This window comes from Glycine soja, chromosome 20 (assembly GCF_004193775.1).
Source record: "Glycine soja cultivar W05 chromosome 20, ASM419377v2, whole genome shotgun sequence".
NCBI classification, from domain to species: domain Eukaryota; kingdom Viridiplantae; phylum Streptophyta; class Magnoliopsida; order Fabales; family Fabaceae; genus Glycine; species Glycine soja.
This window is the reverse complement of record NC_041021.1, coordinates 2,098,656-2,120,372: the sequence shown is the minus strand read 5'-3', so window position 1 is coordinate 2,120,372 and position 21,717 is coordinate 2,098,656. Positions and strand designations below refer to the sequence as shown.

Below are 21,717 nucleotides of genomic sequence, written 5' to 3'. Positions count from 1 at the left end.
ATAAAACATGGATACTGAATAGACCGAAGCTGCTTAACATCGATATATTTCACATTCTGATAACTTACAATAGCTGCTCTTCCTTCAGGGAGTGCTTATAATACAAATGTCTACAAAAGTGGTATAAACCATTCAACACAGTGCAAGCTAAATGTCCTCTATAAAATATTATATAACCCACAAGTGACTAATATCATCACTTTGCCGAAACAAGATTGAAAAAAGAAAAGTAAAGAATAAGAATATCATCCAGAAGTGAACCTTGTTTGTGCTTTGCTTTTGAAGCTCCTCCCATACGAGGCACCACATGCTAAAGGCCTTGCGTTTCTATAGCATAGAGAACAGCCATGCAAATGAGACAGTCGCTTCATTGAGTATATATGCTTCATATTTAAACCTACTAGTTTTATTCTTTGATGCAAAAAGAGGAATTTGAAAGCTTTCTTCTCTTCATTTCCGGCTCTCCTAAATGCAACGAAACAAAATTATCTTCATCAGGGCCATTCCTAAGTTCAGCTAAACTTTTCAGCTCCATGTCTTCTTTCAGGTAGCTTTGACGTGCTGGAGACTTGCCCGCATAGCTTGGTATGAACTGGTGTTCTACATTTGGAGCTATTTCAATCTCACTTTTTATATGAAACTCACAGGGCCTTATTGATGGGTTGACTCTTTGAGAGGGTTCATCTTCAACTTGAGCAAGTGGGATATTCAAGCAAAAAGGCTCAAAGCTCTCTTCAAGCTTTTCTTTAATTGGCACAGTAGGAGAGGATTCTCCAACGGTAGAATCAATTCCAGCAGCAGAACCATTCCTTTGCTCTAGCACTGCAGCTACAAAAATGACAAGGAAAGAAGTCAGCTGTAAATGTTCAAACAAATAAATAACTCATAAAAGCTAGGATATTGTCACTCATGCTCCAGCTCCATTTCTAAAAACGGTTTGACAAAATGGATCCATGCCATAAAACCTCTATGATATGGCATCCACCAGAACGAAAGTAGCAAACTTGCATATTTCACTACATCTTTTCAATGACAGGGCTTGAGATTTTAAGGGGCTTAAGGGTCATTCGGCCATGTGGATGAAAATTATACAGCCTATATGGTTGAAAATAATATTCCTTTTGAGTATTGTAATGTGGAGATTACTAATTGTCTGGGGGTGTTCTCGGTCTTAACTCTTAAGGCTCTCCAAACTGTGGCCAAATGACCAGCTGGAGACAATGGGTGCACTCAAAATGTGACTTGGCGCAACTTTGGGAAGGAAGTCCTCAAGCAGTTCCAACCTCGATACACATAAGATTCATTGATAGCAATTTGGGATGAAGAATTTGAATCTTGGGTAAATTTCTTGAGTGCAAGAAAACAGAAAAGATGAAGGTTTGGAGAGCAAAGAACCAGCAGCTTGAATGTAAACAATGTGCAATTTTCCAGGCAGACGAAACATAGAAGTCTCACCCAAAAGCAGCAGTGAGAATTATCGAAACACACTCCCTGCATTACATAATAGCCCCTATTTTTGTGGATGCACAACTCAAGCATCACACAAGATTGTCTCACAGATAGAAGATGAAGAAGTACGGGACAAAAGCCATATTTTGATGTGATGTTGCCATAGGGGATGCATGTTCAAAATTTTAAACAAATTCATAACCATGCTTCAAAATATGTTAAATTTTATTAAACTTTAAATCTTAAGTGTAAAATGTTGCATGTTATAAAATTATTTAGATTTTATTAAACTTTACTCATTCAGTCAAGCCCTGACCCAGTGACCCAGTGACTCAGTACCCCAACCGAGTCAACAACCGGTCCGAGTCTGATAACATTGGGGGAGAGTATTGTTAGGTAAGCCCAATGGTTCTGTTAATTGAAGGAGTCATAGCCAGTAATTGTTAGTTACAGTTTTAATAGAATGGAAACAATTGGCTATAAATAGATAGGGAAAGAAGACTAGTGACATTCAGTTCTAGTGTGAAGGGTTGGTTTGGGAGAGATCTCAGACTCTCGACATTCTCAGAGAATGAATCCATCATTGATTTTAAATGCAATAAGTTTACAGAATATTTTAATTCAAAACAATGGTGAATATAATCATACTTTCTCACTTTAGAGGAGCTATTTTCAGAAGAAAAAAAAAGTCTTAGGCAAACAGAATGTAGAGAAAAAAGGGAAGAAAGTCATACAGTCCAAAAACTCCAGAAAGCCACAGTACTGCTAGTTGGAAACTGGAAAGCATTTCAAGTACCAAATAAATAAACAATAAAAATTAAAGAACTCTCCTCTTCCAAAGTTTTTCTTTGCAATTACCGACATGCCCATTCCTCTGTATTGAATAAGACAGGAAACGACCATTCTCTCCATATCTAACATTGGAATTACTCGAATTTATGTTTTGGAAGTTTTGAACCTTCACAAAAGGATGCATGCTCTCTGCAATTGAACTTAAACAAGCCAACTATCTTCAGATGTAGCCAAAAGAGATTCCTCTTATCTCAAGTTATCAACATGAGCAGATACTACAAGATTAATCAGATACATATATCTATATTATCGCAAGAAGTGAAAAAAATAAGCATTCTTTCTATGTTTGAAATAGTAAGACCCTTGATGTTGCTTGTTCTTAGATTACTTAAAAAATAGTAACAATATTAATTATTGCAAATGATGTTGGAAAGTGAGCAACCCAGCTGCTTCTTACAAACACATTGAAATAACAATGCATAAAATATTGCCACATAAAGACCATTGAACAATAATTGAATTCAAAATTTAGTTGAAGAATACTCATGACCACGATGGGTAAAATGGACCAAGGATGATTCTCTAGGAATGCCATGATAGCAACAGATAATTCTGGTGAAACTACGGCACCCATGTTGATTTCTCAGGGAAAGTCATGGGGTCCTGTGAAAGTCATGGCAGCTGATTTATCTGGAAAAGCAGCAGGGTCAACTAATAATTCTAGTGAAGTTGAGGAGCCAGACTAATAATTCTAGGAAAGCCATGAGGACAGGCTGATTTCTCTCATAGTGCACAATACCAAAGAGGTGTGATTTAAGTAGCAGAGATCATGGGACAAAAGAGATAAACCAAATATTGGCGAAAAAAATGAATAGAAGTGGCTGGAAAAGTTTAAAACACACTGAAAAAAAAATGCACAGCAAATGATAAGGCATCAGACACGGCACCCACCAAGACCAATTACTAGGAAAGTCTATTCTAGGAAATGTAGGACTTAGTTTTAATAATTACTGCAGTTTTCATAACCACCAGATTAGGATTTAGTTATAATAATAACTACAGTTTTAATAACTGTCATGTGACAATTTCAGTAAGGAAAAGGTATGAATTTTCATTTGTATGATTGTATTGGTGTGGTGGTGTTAAGGGACAGTCATGTCACGTGTTTTGTGGTTTTTAGGACAGAGATAATCTCTGTACGGATTAAAATAAAACTCATTAGGAGGCTTGGCAGTGGAGCAGTGGCCAAAAAATTATACTTATCATAATCCTAATGAGTTAGAGAATAAGAAAATATAGTAAACAATCCTAAGCAATGATGAGAAAATACGGAAATTAACCAATCATAGAGAAATGTTTGGAAGTCCCACATCACCTACCTCAATTCTCATGGTGCAGCTTATATATCTATTGGATAACTTCACTTCATGTCAATTGGTTTTAAGCTGAAATCTAACAAGAAAAACCTAGGATATTCTAAAATATGATAAGATGTTTTCATATGTTCTAACAAACTCTATAAACTCCTTTGCTTGGTGCATGTGTCAAGGAGAAGAAAGGAGATATTTTCCAAGGATGTAGCCAAGGTTTAGATACAAAGAGTTGATATAATAGTTGTTGAGATCCCACATTGATTATAGACATGGAAAAAATAGAACTTATAAAGGCTTGTGAATCCCTCATGAGCTAGAGATAGGCTTAGCCCAAATTCAAGAGCAATCATCCTTGTGCATTTTTTTTGTAGAATTCCTGTAACTTTCCCATTTTTGGTAGTTAGTTGATAGTTGTAGTGCCTTATAGAATAGTTGGATACTTAGATCTAGGAGGATGTATAAATAGCATTGCGCAAGTCTATACTGGGTATTCAGAAATACAATCAACAATTCCCTCCATACCCACCTGATCCTACACTGGAGATAGCTGCTCACGAATTCCTGAGCTACATCAGTTAAGTACTAGTTTCCAAATTCTGTTATTGAGATCAGTTTAATTGGTCTTAAATAAAAGTTTGCAATGTTCTATGTTTCTATTTATGGTTTGCTACGTGTAATAAGCAAAGGCTGGAGAGGTGTTAGAGAATATATCATTAGCTATTGCTTAGTAGTAGTGTGATTGGGGCTTGTACTAGAAGTGCTACTGCTTGGCCTAATTAATACTAATAATATAAATAGGTAGCATTACGCTATTGTATCTTAAGTAACATCTTACTATCAAACTCAAAATACATTGCTAGCCTTTTCTCTTCTTCCTTTCCCTTGTCTAAACCCTAAAGTTTAAACAATTGTGAAACAATAAAACACTAAATACTGCAGCCTTTTAATACTGCCATTAATTGAGAGAATTGAATATTTGAATTATTAATAACTGAATGTTTGCAAACCTTGGAGTGCTTCATTTGTTGTAATGAGATCAAGTTCAAGGAGATCAAGAAGTCGGCCAAGATCAACTCCACTTGTCCAATTTTCTGGGGGTTGACCAACTTTTAGTTTCAAACGACCCCGATTAGCTGTCCCACCCCAGATAATACCAACAGGGCATGGCTTCTCCCCATTTTGTCCAGTCAAGAGAATGAGACTTCCACTGTCACCTTCAAGGTCAAATGTCTGCTGGTTCTCACCAACAACAAGAAAATCAGTGAGAAAACAAATCCCCTTCTCATCATTGTATTCTAGGGCATATGCCATTATAGTCCCTGTAGTCAAACCAGAACTTCTTCCAACTTTAACCACTTGTCTTCCAATGAGACTGTTGATTGGAGACTGCAAATCTATGATGTTTACATCACCGATCTCCCCTACACCTTTTACAGTTGTGATTACATTGTTCATATTGAAATCTTCTGCAAATGGGATGAATGCCCCATCAGCTCGCACAAATGTTTCTGCAAGATAACAAAATTGTAATGTGCATGCGTCATGGGTCAGGACCCAACAGAAAATTCTAAGCCAAAATCATAACCAACAAATTTGAAATAAGAAAACTATGAATTTGGCATGCCATTTTGGAAAGATTCTCAAACATACTCTTTTATCTCATTATAAGAACTTAAATCACTACTAAAGTGCAACATCTCCTAGTATCAGAGGAGCGTTAAAGAAATAAATTTAGCATATGATGTTGGGATGAAACGAAAATTCACTATAGGGTACGTTATCAAACATAAGCTAGACAATAGACTGGTGTAGTCATTACTGTAGAGGAAAACTATAGATTATTTAGCACAAACTTTTTCACATCAAGAGCTAAACAATACAAATACAAATACAATATCTCACTGAAATAATTAGCATAAAAACTCCATCATTATATTTGCATTCTGCTGCTGAAGATTTCACTTTTCAAGATAATTCTCTAAACAGAGATCTTTAACTCAACTGTAAAACCAACATTGTTAAAACCCTGGCCTAGCCTCTGGGTTCCAAATTGTGAATACTGGAGTGACCATTCCCTTGGGGAACTCACTATATTAGAGTATACTTACTCCATAAAGTGTTTTTACTTTGTGTATTTTGTTTTCTATTATCTGTGAGCTGTCAGTTAACTCAGTTTGTTATAGCTCTAACCAGAGTTAGTCTGTAACAGATAGGGATAGTTTACGGTTAGACTTCAAGTCTCTCTCTCTCTATACATAGAGATGACTATATCCTTAGTAACTTGCCTTTTTCATTTTCTGATTAATGAGAAATCAGCGTTTCCCAAACTCTATTACACTAAGATCCAGCCTCCACAGTCAGGTACGTCTACTTTTGTATTTCTTATAAAATCAAAACATTTTCTAAAGAAATATCACTTTATGGAAAGAAACTTCGCTTGATTAACTTGTAGAAACTACCAACACAACACCTATTATTTTGCATTAAAGGCAAGTTAGACCCCAGATTTAAGATTAACAAATAGCTCCTGGCTGAGAACTTCTAGTTGTTGACTGAGAACTAGAACCACATTACCTGGGTTTGTTCCTGCAAAAATTCCATACCAAAGATCATCAGTAATAAATGATGTTGCTCTCTCAACTGCACCAAGGTACACACCGGGTCCAAGGCTGGGTGGTAATGGGTGAAACATCTTCTGGTTTGGATAGTCTAAATCAACAGCTACATGTCGATTTGTTAGAAAACCAACTTCTCTATTTCCTGATCGGCTTCTGACAATAGCACCCAAGGTTCCATATGTCTCTTGGCTAGCAACCTTCAAGGAGAAGAAATTATGAAGGAAAGATAGATTCCAGCATTAGATCAAGGTTCACATAATGAGGAGCAGAAATCAATACTTGGAAAAACTAAAAATGAAAACAAATCTAAACAAATAAGTATCTAAACAATTATAAAAGTACAAGAACAAATGAAAATGAGTTTCATATACTATCACTTGTTCATCTAGTAAAAGAATGAAGCTGTCTATCAACAGCATAGCACAACCATCAATGCCCAAAAGAGACACAGAATTATTTCTTTGAAACTATGACTCGACCATTGTAGCCACCATTTCAAATGAAGAAATGTATTTAAAGAAATGTATTTCTGCAATGGAAAACTATTATCTCAGTTAACTAAAAACAAGAAATTTGTAGCTTCATTTTAGGCCACTTGATAATCTACAGCTGCACGCAACCACAGAAAATATGGGAACAAGACAACAGCTAACTAAATTGATAAGGTAAAAAATGAAGGAAAAGTTCCATTTTGAATACAAAATGAAATCACCAATTCAGTAATCGCATCAATACTTTTAAGATCTGTTGGAAAAGCCTCCTTAATTGCTGGCAGTGACACCCCTTAGCCCGCCTTAGTTGCAGCCTCTTTGGGGGTTGCCAGAAGTGCAACTTGGAGGGTGGTGGTTTAGTCCCACATCGACTAGATATGGTCAAATTAAGTATATAAGTGGAGGGCAATCATCACCTTACAGGCCAGTTTTGTAGGTTTGAGTTAGGCGCATAACCCACAATTCTAAGAAGATCAATTTAAAAGTTACCAGCCACAAATACTTATCACTGCAACCCCTATCTTTCATCATTAATAATAACATGCCCCATATCTATCATATACCAATAACACTTTCTAAAGAATTTTCCATCAAAGACCAATGAATGGGTGGAAACGTTAAATATAATCTATAATACATATATAAACATAATTTATTGCCATAATTTGAACCAAGAGGAAATGTCAATTTTTTTAGTGAACTGGCAATTATAATAAGTAGTACACCATAGAACCCAATATATTCAGAATGTGTTGGTTTCTGATAGGGCCCAGATAAATAATCCACAGTCACAGTTAATTCATCATGCCAAAGGTGGACCCAAGATATGGCAAGTTTATTCTAGAAGGGGTAAGAAGGTCAATAGTGGCTAGCAGTCAGTGACGTGGCTGAGAGTGAGGGGAGCAACCAATCTTTTCCACATTATAAGGAGCAGGCAGTTAGAGGAGAGAGGGATCAAAAAGTTGATTGCTAGATCTGACAGAATGAATAGGGGGCTCTAGCTGCCCTATAGGAGCCTCGCTCTGGTCAGAATTAGGCTTACTGTGTCCTAAGTCTGTAATCACTCCATTATCATCAATAAAGCTCTTAATTCCTCTCATTTGTATTGTTATTCTTTGTTTTCCCTGTTTTGATATTTTCTGGTCCGTATTAAACTGGTCCGACCTGCCGGATTATCCGACGACGGAGCCAGTGGATGCCACCAAAGAAAACTAACGTGCTCAAGCAAATGGAAGCTAGGGTCGAAGCGTTGGAGAGCGAGCTTTCTGAAGTTCGTTCAACACTAGCTGATGTTCAGAACACAGTGAAGGAGAACCACGCGAGCTTGTTCGCGTTGCTGGAAAAATGTTTGGGTAAGACGTCGCACGTCGGAGAAGGAAGTACGGGGAAAAGTACGGCGACGGTGGACCAGGGGTCACCGGAGAAGATGAAGGGTACCGGTGGATCGTTCAGTAACCTCAAAGGTGACGCGATGACGGAGTTTCGTCAATCCGTCAAGAAGGTAGAGCTGCCGGCGTTCAACGGCGAGGATCCGGCGGGGTGGATCTCGCGTGCAGAAGTCTATTTCAGGGTTCAAGACACCCGGAGGTGAAAGTGAACTTGGCTCAGCTATGCATGGAAGGACCCACCATTCACTTCTTCAACTCGCTGATCGGAGAAGATGGTGAACTAACGTGGGAGAATCTGAAAGAGGCGCTGCTGGAAAGGTATGGGGGGCATGGTGACGGTGATGTATATGAGCAGCTAACAGAGCTGAAACAAGAGGGGACAGTAGAGGAGTACATCTTGGAATTTGAGTATCTCATTGCTCAGATACCCAAACTTCCAGGTAAGCAATTTTTGGGGTACTTCTTACATGGTTTGAAGTCTGAGATAAGAGGGAAGGTAAGAAGCTTGGCAGCAATGGGGGAAATGAGCCGCTCCAAATTATTGCAAGTGACACGTGCTGTAGAGAAAGAAGTGAAAGGAGGAAACGGGTCGGGTTTCAATCGGAGCTCCAGATTCGGAAATGGGTCACAACGACCCGGGTCGTTTAGTGGAGGACGGGGCAGTAATGATTGGGTGTTGGTAAAAGGAAAGGAAGTTGGAGGGTCCAAAGGGCCAGCTATTGGGCCTAAGAGAGATGGGTCAACCCATGGAGACAAAAAAAAACATGGACCTCGTGACAGGGGCTTTACCCACTTATCCTATCAAGAGTTAATGGAAAGGAAACAGAAGGGGCTGTGTTTCAAGTGTGGAGGAGCCTTTCATCCAATGCATCAATGTCCTGACAAGCAGTTGAGGGTCCTGGTGATAGAGAACGAGGAGGAAGAAAACTCAGATGCGAAAATCCTGGCAGTGGAAGTGGAAGATACGGATGAGGAGGAAGGTGGGGAGTGTAGCATACTGAATTTGCATCACATTGCCCAAGAAAATCATCACACCGTGAAGTTTCAAGGCATTGTGCGTGGTGTTCCTGTGCTTATTTTGGTGGATAGTGGAGCCACACATAATTTCATCTCCCAGAAATTAGTGTATAAGATGGATTGGCCAGTAGATGATACCCCGGAGAGGAGGATTAAGCTTGGTGATGGGTACCAGACCATTACTAAAGGTATATGTAAGAAACTGGAAATGAGCATTGGGGATTTCACTTTGAGCCCAGATTTACATTTGTTTGAGTTAGGAGGTATTGATGTAGTGTTGGGTATGGAATGGCTCAAAACATTGGGGGATACAATCATTAATTGGAGGAAACAAACGATGAGTTTTTGGATGGACAAGCGCTGGGTTACCCTGCAAGGCCTGGAAGACTGTAGAGAGTCTATGGTGGCGTTGCAGAGCATTTTAAGGAAGTCCAAACAGGAGGTACAGGGTGGATTTTGGGAGATGGAGAAACACGAACAAAGGAAGGAGAATCAGATCCTAACATCAGGGCAACAAGAAGAACTGGAAAGGTTGCTCCACAAATTCTCACAAGTTTTTCAAGAACCAACTGGTCTACCCCCCATTAGAGGAAAAGAGCACGCTATTAACCTCATGGAGGGGCAGAATGCAGTGAATGTCAGACCTTACAGGTATCCCCATCACCACAAGAACGAGATTGAAAGACAGGTGAAGGAAATGCTTGCTGTCGGAATCATACGCCACAGTACCAGTTCTTTCTCTAGCCCAGTAATACTAGTTAAAAAAAAGGATAATTCATGGCGTATGTGTATTGACTACCGTGCTCTTAACAAGGTAACCATACCAGACAAATTCCCTATACCTGTGATTGAAGAGTTGCTAGATGAACTTCATGGTGCTCAATTTTATTCCAAGCTGGATTTGAAATCAGGCTATCATCAGGTCAGGGTGAAGGAGTCTGATGTGCATAAGACGGCGTTCCGAACTCATGAGGGGCATTATGAGTTCCTTGTGATGCCTTTTGGGCTCATGAATGCTCCCTCGACATTTCAGAGTCTCATGAATGAAGTGTTCAAATTGCTTTTGAGGAAGCATGTCCTTGTGTTTTTTGATGATATTTTGGTTTATAGCCAAAGTTGGGGAGACCATTTACAACACTTAGAGGAAGTGCTGCTGGTTCTGGCAAATAATAAATTGGTGGCAAATGAAAAAAAATGCCAGTTTGCTCAAACCAAGGTGGACTATCTGGGCCATATCATATCAAAGGAAGGGGTGGCTGTTGACCCTAGTAAAGTAGCAAGTGTCACACAGTGGCCAGTACCAAAAAATGTAAAAGGGGTGAGAGGGTTCTTGGGACTCACTGGATATTACCGAAAATTTATAAGGGACTATGGGAGGATAGCAAGACCCTTGACTGAGCTGACAAAGAAGAACAATTTTATTTGGGGAAAGCAAGCTCAGGATGCCTTTGAAGAATTGAAGTTGAAACTCACCACCTCTCCAGTGCTAGCTTTGCCTGACTTCAGCAAAGGCTTTGTGATTGAATGTGATGCAGCGGGCACAGGAGTAGGTGCTATACTGATGCAAGACAAGAAGCCCATAGCCTATTTTAGCAAAGCACTTGGAGTGAGAAATTTGACCAAGTCTGCCTATGAAAAGGAGTTGATGGCTGTGGTGATGGCTATACAACATTGGAGGCCATATTTACTAGGAAGAAAATTTACAGTGTCCACGGACCAGAAAAGTTTGAAACAACTGCTGCAACAAAAGATAGTCACTGCAGAGCAGCAAAACTGGGCAGCCAAACTGCTTGGTTATGACTTTGAGATTGTGTATAAGCAAGGAAGATTGAACCAAGGGGCTGATGCGTTATCCAGAATTAATGAAGGAATGGAGTTAAGAAACATCACTACTTTGGTACAATGGGACCAGAAGCAACATGTGATGACTGAAGTAAGTCAAGATGAGGAGTTGCAGAAGATTGTTGCAGAACTGCAGCAGAATCCTGATTCCAGGCCTGGATATGTGTACAAGCAAGGAATTTTATTCTATGGAGATAGAGTGGTGATATCCAGACATTCTACTTTAATCCCTATACTGTTACAAGAGTTCCATGCTACTCCTCAAAGTGGACATTCAGGTTTCTATAAGACGTACAGAAGGATAGCTGAAAATGTTTATTGGATAGGGATGAAGAGCAAGGTTCAGGAGTTTGTCAGAAGCTGTGATGTCTGCCAAAGACAGAAGTATTTAGCATGTTCCCCTGGAGGATTTCTGCAGCCATTACCCATTCCTGAACGCATATGGGAGGATATTTCAATGGATTTTATTACTGGGTTACCCAAGTCTAAGGGGTATGAAGCTATATTTGTAGTGGTTGACAGGTTATCAAAATACTGTCATTTTATTCCCCTCAAACACCCCTACACTGCAAGAAGTTTAGCTGAAGTTTTTAGCAAGGAAATTGTCAGATTGCATGGCATTCCCGTTTCTATAGTAAGTGACAGAGATCCAGTGTTCATGAGCAGTTTTTGGAGAGAATTGTTTAAGATGCAAGGAACACAGCTGAGGGTAAGTTCTGCCTATCACCCAGAATCTGATGGGCAGACAGAGGTGGTTAATAGATGCTTGGAGACGTACCTCAGATGCTTTATCTCTGATCAACCTAGGACATGGATGAACTGGGTTCACTGGGCAGAATATTGGTTTAATACCACCTTCCATAGTGCTACCGAGAAGACTCCTTTTGAAATAGTTTATGGGAGACCACCTCCAGCTATGATAAGGTGGGGACAAGGTGAAACAAGGGTGGAAGCTGTACAGCGGGATCTCTTGGATAGAGATGAAGCACTCAGGCAACTAAAACTTCAGCTAAAAAGAGCACAAGACCGGATGAAGAATCAAGCTGATAAAAAGCGCAGTGACAAAAGCTTTGTGCCAGGAGAATGGGTGTTTGTGAAACTCAGAGCACACAGACAAAACTCTGTTGTTACTAGGATTAATGCCAAATTAGCTGCTCGTTATTATGGGCCTTACCCCATCTTAGAAAGGATTGGAGCTGTAGCATATAAGTTGAAGCTTCCGGAAGGGTCAAAAGTTCATCCAGTTTTCCATGTCTCGTTGTTAAAGAAGGCAGTAGGACAATATTTTGAGGAAGAGGATCTCCCAGATCATATGGAGGGAGATTTGACTGACACAGCAGAACCTGAAGCGGTGCTAGCTTCCAGGAAAGTGCAACAACAGGGAGAGGTGGTGCAGCAGTTACTAGTGCATTGGAAGGGGAAGGCAGTAGAAGAGGCGACTTGGGAGGATTTGTTGATGTTCAAAAGTCAATTTCCTAAGTTCAACCTTGGGGACAAGGTTGAAATTGAAGAGGAAAGTATTGATAGGGCCCAGATAAATAATCCACAGTCACAGTTAATTCATCATGCCAAAGGTGGACCCAAGATATGGCAAGTTTATTCTAGAAGGGGTAAGAAGGTCAATAGTGGCTAGCAGTCAGTGACGTGGCTGAGAGTGAGGGGAGCAACCAATCTTTTCCACATTATAAGGAGCAGGCAGTTAGAGGAGAGAGGGATCAAAAAGTTGATTGCTAGATCTGACAGAATGAATAGGGGGCTCTAGCTGCCCTATAGGAGCCTCGCTCTGGTCAGAATTAGGCTTACTGTGTCCTAAGTCTGTAATCACTCCATTATCATCAATAAAGCTCTTAATTCCTCTCATTTGTATTGTTATTCTTTGTTTTCCCTGTTTTGATATTTTCTGGTCCGTATTAGTTTCCCACCAGATTACAAAACATTATCATCTAATCTATTTGGAAAGGAAGAAGTGCTGATATCAAATATATAACTGCATTCAAGTCCATAAAAATAAAAAGAAAACGATGGCCATGATGGTATATCTCTTCTCTAGTATCAAATTAAGAAACACTACTTTCCTTTCACTTACTTCCATTTAGTATACAGAAAATGTAACACACAAGATATTGATTCTTCAAACAAAGTAGAACTGTAGAAGTACCTGAGAGCCAGAGCCAACACATGAATCACTTCCCCTTAAGCCATCAGCAAGCTCCGTATATAATTGTTCTTTAGGAGTTTGTGCAGGTGCACCATAATAGGAGAACTCCACAACATCCACATCACACCAAACACCTCCCGGCCCCTGTTTGGAAATTAAGAGATGACTTCAGATCAGCATCTTTAATTAGAAATTATATCAAACTTAAGATCTTAAATAATAGTTCTATAGTTCCATTGTTGCTTTAAGATGGTACTTCTAGATAAAAATAGATTTTACAATAAGTTAGGTTATCACCATAAAGAAAATTGTATGTTTCCTGTTAATCCATAAAATATCTGTAATTAAATTACCAAAAAAACTAAACAGAAAAACAACACATTGTAGTTAGATATACTATATTCTATCAGCATTTGACATCTAAAACATGTGGAAAAATTTTACGTTAATGCAACTCAGATTTACATAAACTCAGAATAGTGTAAGTTAGGGGAGGAAATTATCCAATATAAAGATATGTGAAATTGTGCGATAAGCTTACTTTTTCATAATAGAAATTTCTTAATCATTTTCTCATAAGAGACCATTGTAGGCCAAAGAAAAATAAACAATATTCACTGTTCAGTGCCTTATCCGCATGTGGAGACCATTCTGCTTTTAGCCTTGATAAAACATCCATTGAGTGACCCAAAAATTTCTCAATAACCAGTACCTGTTTCTTATTTGTTAAATCAATTGTGCAAACTTTAAGAAAGTCAGCATTTAAAAAATTTCCCATATCTAACATTCTATATTGTGTTTTTTCTTTAGCCATCTATAAATCCAAATCATAGTGCCAACATATACCTATATGTAAATACTAAAAAAAAAGAACCAAAACAGAAACAACAAAAATAAATAATCAATAATTCAATTGAAAAGTGTGAGGAGATCCACTAAAGCCATGTAGAAACCTGCAACATAGCCAGAAGAACCAAAATTCCCCACCTCAAGGGCAGCAGGTAGGCACTGAATATGGTTGAGCCATTGCCTGTGAACTTTACGGGCAACGAAGACAAGAATAGCTGGAATATCAGTCAAAACACCTCCTCTAATTCGAAATCCAATTGCAGTGCCAAGACTGAATCTGCGTAAGATCTTGCTATGAAATGCCCTAATAGTCATCAGTTCAAGCAAGGTAGTAGCTTGCTGTCCTGTTGGCAATCGACCCAAAGTTTCAGGGAGCACACCCTTTTGAAGGTTCCCAAAATAGTTGGCTCTATCTTCTGCTGCATCGTTCCAGCGGCTCAATGTAGGCCAAGAAAAATAGGCAGCGTTGCTCTCAGAATGCTGAGCACCTCCTGCAAAAGGTTGCAAGGGTGAAGGACTGGAGGGGTTAGGATGACCATAGTAGCTCCTTTCAAGGTCCAGAGCCGACTCCTCTGATTGTGTTGATCCAGAATGATGAGCTCTTAAGTCCAATTGATTCTGATTCATCGGTCAATTCTCCTACATCACACTAAACTTAGCTTCAACAAACTTAAATAATTGAAGACCCAGATCCACTTAACCAAATCAAAACACCATTTCTTGTTATACTCAAACTCAAACTACAAAGATTTTTCAACAAAACTTCAACATAGGTGGAGAAAATTGTTCAGAGAGCATCTGAACAGGAAATGGTGTTTTGATTTACAGAAAGTAAACTTCATCTGCATAAAGTAAACCTAACAAGCCAAAGACTACTATTTCATGTACATAACATAAACAACACAGACTAGAATGCCCCCAGTACATCTGAACAGGAAGCTCCAAATTTTTTCACAAAATAATATCAAAATCAACAGACAGGCAAAGTACAAACTATAGGAAATAAAGATCATTACACAAGTTCTTCAGTTGCAAAGGCCAGCACATCTCCAGAAATTTATCATATGAAAACATAAAATATAAGCTATCAAGTATTATAATGGTACTCAAGAGTATACATTTGCATACAAAAATATCAACACCACTTTGGCACTAAATCAAAAAATTAGGATTACAATCCCCTTAAAGCCAAAGCTATAGCAAATCTTCAAGTGACAAATACAAAGTGAACCCATGAGAAGAAAAACAATAGAAAAATTAAAAGTCATCATGCAGTGTACAAAAGAGAATCCATAATCTTCACGTGCAATAACAACAGCTTAAAAATCCGAACCCCGTATCAAGCTAGATGCTTTTTATCAGAAGAGAGAAAGAGAAATTGAAGCAAACCAAACCCAGAAAGCCATTTCAAGAAATAGGTACCCCAAAATGGAACAATGGGCAAACAGTGTGTGCAAAAACAGACCCATCTTAGAAAAAGAAAAAGAGAGAAAACACAGTTTCTCAACTCAGGCACAATCAGTGTGAAAACAAAAAACGCAACCCATTCATTGAAAAGGGATGTGAAAAAAGAAAAAAATTTGCAGAACCAGTCAGAGAAAACTCACCGATCAGCAATGTTGGAGCAATGGAAATGGCCGCCTCGGAACAAAGAAGCTCGAAGGTTTTCATGCCCTAGTACATGTAAATTCTGCGCCAATCATCTATGAGATTAAGATTTCAGAAGAAAGGGTATCAAAGTTCAAAAGGGGTGCATTAGAATAGTAGTATTAGTGAGTATGATTCCCAAGCCTTGCCTCAAACTCGTTGTGTTGTTATTGTTGTTGTTGTTGTGTAGAGTGTACGAAGGAGTATTGAGAAGAGAGAGAGAGAGAGAGAAGTGATGATGATGAAAGAGCACTACTAGCTAAAATAGCTATACTTGTGGATTGTCAAAAGGCATTAATATATCTGTATGGTGGTATGTAGTATCTACCATCTACTATATGTTACATGGCAATAATACAATAAACTAAGGTATAATTAATATTAATTCTTTTAGCCCTTTTCTGCTGTTTTTTTTTATTTATCATTTTTAATATATTATTATTAGTAGCTTTTTTGTTTCAGCTATGGGGGAGATCCTATTCCTGTCACAGCTTACAATTATGAGTGGGGGAAATTTTAATGGAGGAGACATGGGCACCCAGGCAATAAGGGAAAATAATAATATAACATTTCTTTGGATACAGATGATATGATATTTATCAATTTATTTATGTGGGTGGGGTTTAGGGGCCCATCCCTGTTTGCTCCCTAAAAGTTGCACACCCTTTCAATCTTAATCATTCATTTCCCATCTATCTAGCTATAAAATTCACACAAAAGAAAGAAAGAAAAAAAAAACGGACCAAGCTGTGGCTGCCCTTACATTTTTGTCCACTCCACATGCTTCTTTGGGTCATATAATCATATGATCATGCATTTTTTTCCATGACTTAATTTTGGTTTATTGTTTCTTTGGTTAGTTTTTTTTTTCATTTTCGTGTAATTGGAGTTATTATAATTGAAAACAAGTAAAATGATAACAAATTGATTGTCCATATCAAACAACTACTTTTAATGTCCCAAAGAAGGAAAAATACTACAATACTGCAAGAATTTGTAGTTGATAACAACATTTTATACAATTTGCTCAAGCTCCCATTCATCTTGCGTTCTTGAGAACTAGTGCATATTTATTCTTGCATAATTTCCAAATTTAAACGATTCAAGGCCCTATAAAGTATACATGAATTGTCATCAAAAAAATGGTTACACAATTATATCCATTAATCTTCAATTGTATCCACTAATTTTCAAGATAAAAATACGTATTGTTCTTAGATAAACTTTTTCATAAGTATTTATGAAAGAAGAAAATAATAAAACAAAATGAATTTAGTTTCTTCATAGACTAAAGTCAATTTATTTACCTAATTCAATAGAAGTTCTTTAAAAAAAAGTTGCATAAGTTAATTTTTACTTATAAAGAATTTTAATATATTTTATCTTTTTTTATTTTATCTTATAAGTATTTATAAAGAAGTTTATCAACATGACAACACATGTTTAATATGTAATCCCATTATTTTATTTTATTTTTGAGAGACTAAAATCAGAATAGTATTATTGAAAAAGAAGCATGAGTACAAGGCGTACCCAAGCCAAATTACACAAGATTAGTATATTACAAGAATATGTGACCAAATTATTACATACATGTTTAGTTAAGAAAGCCTCAAATGAAATTTATTTCAATGTCTAAAACATAATTTTGGGATTTTAGAAGAGAAGAAAAATCAATTATAATGAATAAAAATATTTGCCTAGATTTTTGTTTTGGACTGGACTCGAGGTTCAATCTACCTAACAAGACATCTCGACTCAAATGGAGAACTAGTTTAATTCATTAAGTATTGATTGAAATACGCCATAATAAGTGGCGGACCTACAGCCATGTGAGGGTGTGCACTTGCATCCTCTCATTTTTAAAAATTCATCAAATTTATAAATAAAATCTTATATTTTTATATTTTATGTCATCTATATTTATATAATTGAACTCACTAATTTTATTTTTTATAATTTACACCCACTGACTTAGGGTCTTGGATCCGTCATTGGCCACAATCCATAATTATGAATGCTACAATGCATTTTAGGCATAAGGAACGTACCTTGACCTTGAATAAAGTCACAGTGTTCTGCTCCAAAATATACTAACATTGCTCCTTAGAGGCCTTAGTGACAATTTAAGGCACTAAATTCATTCTAGTAAAGCCTTACATAATATGAATGTATGTGCTAAGTTACTAAATCAACCTTACATGGCAAACATTCGGTCAAATTCATTTTATTAAAGCCCTAGTGACAAATGCATCTAATAAGTTATTAATTTGATCTTACATGATGATATTATGGTCCTAAATCATTTATTAAGGTCTTAAGTGATAAACATCAGTGAAAAAATATTAAATTAGTGTATGCAATAGTCATCTATATTTGAAATCATCTCATTCTTGATAGGTCAGCTTTGTATGGTTCGAATTCATTATTCTTTAACCTTCTATGAGTGAAGATTATGCTATGTTATGGTGAAAGACCACAGCAAAAAGTGAATTTGATTTTGACTATTCATTTGTTCAAGGTTGATTTAGAGTTACAAGTTAACTTAGCATTGATTTATCAAAATAACATAGTGTTGGCAACCTAGTTAATTCATAAGTCCAGTCCAAGAAAGTAACTCACCATTTCATTCAAACTACAAAATTGCATGGAAAAGGCAAAATATATCACAAAGAAAGTTTAATACATTAGGAAGAAAAGGTAAGAAGAAAAAGGCGTTAAACAAAAATTTGGTGTAGAGAATGAGTTGTTTGAGTTGATCCTTTCAACTCTACCATCTGACACACAAAAAAGTATTTGAAGCAATGCTAACATCGAAATAAAAGCTTATAATCGTAGTTGGGCAACAACATTGTTGAAGGACTCAACAACAATGTCAAACTAATCCCCCATCATCTAGTGCTTGTTTGGGTAAACTTTTCTAAAAGCACTTCTAGAAAAAAAAAAAGAAAAAAAAATGAAATGAACTTTCCATTAGCTCTCAATTATTACAACCATTTTGATTTGGTTGGTTGCAATAACTCCATGTTAGACAAAAAATTATCAAGTTGCAGAAAATGTTATAATCAAGTTGCAGAAAATGTTATAATAGAACTTGGACCTTGAACTTTCTCACTAGAACAGGACTGTTGTGATTAAACTTTGGCCTACAGCGACAGAGGCACTAAGAAGACCTTCACAAATATTTTGCTACACATACATATCTTTTTTTATTGCCTTCCTCCACCTTTTTCTACACAACCATGGCAAAAAAATAAAATAAAAAATGGATAAAGATAAATGGAATGGAGGATTAAAAAAAGTGAAACAAAACACCAAAAAATAAGAGAACGATGATGGAGATGACCGTTAAAAATTGTAAAGGAATTGAAGGAAATCAAAAGTTTGAAAAAGGAAAAAAAAAACAGGTGAAACGGTTTTATTTATAAGCATTTTTTATAGTGGTAAAAATTACTCTTCCACTTCAAAACTAAGGGTAAAAAAAAAAATATAACATTTTAACCAAAACTCTAATTTTTCATGATAACTACATGAAACCTTGTGACATTTGTCATAGTTATTGTGAGGCTAAAAAATTGGCATCCTATCAAAAAACGTCATATGTCCCATTAAATGGTATATTACAACCCAAACAAAGATGAATTGATATGTCTAAGACTTCACCTTCGAATAAGCAAAAACCACAAAATCTATGCAAACACTTGACATTCTCACATAAGTACCTAGCACGTCAAACCTTGGGAAACAGTTATAAACCAAGCTCAATGCTCAATTAGCCCAACAAGGAACCTTGACCTAAAGAGAGAACTAGTCCAATTCATCAAATATTGACCAAAGTGAATGCCACAACCCATTAACATGAATGCTAAAATACATTTAGGCACATGAAAGTGTATCTCGACCTAAAGTAAAGTTATAATGTTCTACTCCAAAAATAGACTAACATTGCTTCTTGAAGGCCTTATCTCATACCAAGAAATCCAGCCCATCTTAGACCCCAATAAATACAACCAACATCAATAATAGTGTCAAGTATGCATTTATTACACATTGTCACTCTACTAAAAGTATTGTTAACTTAAGTATTGGAATGACTTTTGTAGATACTTCATCCTTTCTATAACTTTTAAACAATAATAAAGGAAGAAGTAACATAAGTTAAAGTCAAGTTAGAATTCGATTAAAGTCAATCTTATCAGCCTAAACATAACAATTTTCATCCATTGTACTTACTTTTGGAGTGAAATTCGATCTTCATAGGTAGGTTTTGTTCTACTAGACAAGCAAAAAAATGTAGAGTGTGTGTTTGAACTCATGCCTACAATGTATGCAAAATCACTAAAGATGAAACAAATATTATAAAAATACGCTTTATAACTTCTATTTCATCGTTCAATGTAGAACCAAACATACACTATTAATATCTCTATAAATGAACAATACAAGCATGTCATGGAACTTCCAAAAAGGACAAACTAGTAAATAAATATGAATTACTGGAAATTATTTTGGTGGACTTTAAAGTATAAAAACATTTGTTTCAAGTATGATTTTTGAAATGGTAACAGGGAAGAAATTAAAAGATGAAATAGCAGGTCCTGCCGGAACAACTGTTATTAGTAGAAAACCTTTTGGGACACAGAAATAGAATTTGATTGAGACATGCAAAGTAAAATTACTTGCCAGTTGATGCTACAATTGCTTGGATGTTTTGGGAAATTACGCCCAACTTGGAAAAAATGATATTTAGTTGTTCAAGTAAATAGCTTGATTTGTATAATTTTAGGATGAGTCGGGTGTGATTAAACACATAACTTAATCTGATAAAAAATTTACTAGTTGAATTTGTATAATTTTATTGTCAAACTCAGTTCAAATGAATCCATTCTTATAAGAATTAAGTCAATATAATATGAAAATTTAAAAAATATTTTTATTTTGTAAAATTAGAAATTTTTAGAATAATATTTTTTTTTTTTTGCTTAGAGCTTCGCAAATATATAATAATAAAATACTTAGAGATCAGATTGTGATGATAATATTTTAGTAATAAAATGAATGATTTTAATGTGAATATAATATTTTATTTTAGATAGAAATAAATTATTATATTAGCATAAGAAAAGCATAAACAAAACAAGACAAAAATAAAATAAAATAAAATAAAATCCTGGTTAAAAATTAGCAAAAAATTGTGGTATTCTATATTCAATAATTTATATATAATTAAAAAATAATAATTACATGGCACCTGTTGGGTCACGGTTTAAAATACAAAATCCATTGTCCGTACTAATTGAATTAATTTGGATTGGATCGAATTTAACTTAGAACTTTTAAAAAATCTAAATAAGACTAATTGAATTAGTTTGCATCGACTTGAATTTGCGGCCTACTCGTCCCTATGAACACTCCCAGCTAAAATCAACAATTATAACAATTTGTAATTATGGTTTATTAAATTTAGATACTATATAAAATTATAAATTAAAAAAAACATGCTTGAAATTTTAATTAAGTATTAAAAATTGTTTTGCGGGTATAAACAACTTACAAAAAAATTATTTGAAACTTTCTAGTTTCAGAAATTACAAATTTTAATTTAATTAATAAAAATCATCTCAATTATGAATATCTCATTATTTAATATCAATTAAAAAGATTTGAAAATGATTATTATTTTTAAATAATTTAAAAGAGTAATTATTTTAAAAAATATTTTTATTTGATATAAAAAATGAACATGTTCTATATAACAAAATAAACACAAAAACACATGACTTTATCTAATGGGTGTGACCCTAATTGAATTGATACGAGATGTTTAAAACTTTGATAGAGTTTTGACGTATTGTTGTAGTGGTCTTTCTTTCCTGTAGATTGATGGTGAAGGTTGGGTACGGTACATATAAAAACACTTCAATAGTTTAATGCTTAATTCAATAAGATTTTTTAATAAATGTAACAAATGTATACTTCACATTCTGATAATGGTCTATTTATAAGAATATTTTGAAATGGATTGAGATGAATAATGTAGGACTCAAAATCCCTTCTAGAAAGGTTTTACCAGTACAAAGGAAAATATACTTT

At 36.0% G+C, this 21,717-nt stretch overlaps 1 protein-coding gene across 3 annotated transcripts; it reads right to left on the bottom strand.

Annotated features, from left to right (window-relative positions):
* Nucleotides 1-12: 12 nt before the first annotated feature.
* LOC114401409 (protein NARROW LEAF 1-like) lies at nucleotides 13-15,916 on the bottom strand. 3 transcript variants are annotated; one of them, XM_028363924.1, is made up of 6 exons: nucleotides 15,585-15,916; nucleotides 14,116-14,626; nucleotides 13,129-13,272; nucleotides 6,189-6,429; nucleotides 4,622-5,122; nucleotides 13-828 (listed from the first exon to the last, which is right to left on the bottom strand). In XM_028363924.1, the coding sequence occupies exons 2-6, from the start codon at nucleotides 14,602-14,604 to the stop codon at nucleotides 407-409; spliced, it is 1,797 nt and encodes a 598-aa protein (XP_028219725.1). In that variant the 5' UTR covers nucleotides 14,605-14,626; nucleotides 15,585-15,916; the 3' UTR covers nucleotides 13-406. The 3 variants fall into 3 exon arrangements, with proteins under 3 accessions (XP_028219725.1, XP_028219724.1, XP_028219726.1); XM_028363923.1 differs by having other exon boundaries at nucleotides 14,116-14,616; XM_028363925.1 differs by lacking the exon at nucleotides 15,585-15,916 and having other exon boundaries at nucleotides 14,082-14,218.
* Between the last annotated feature and the right edge of the window lie 5,801 nt (nucleotides 15,917-21,717).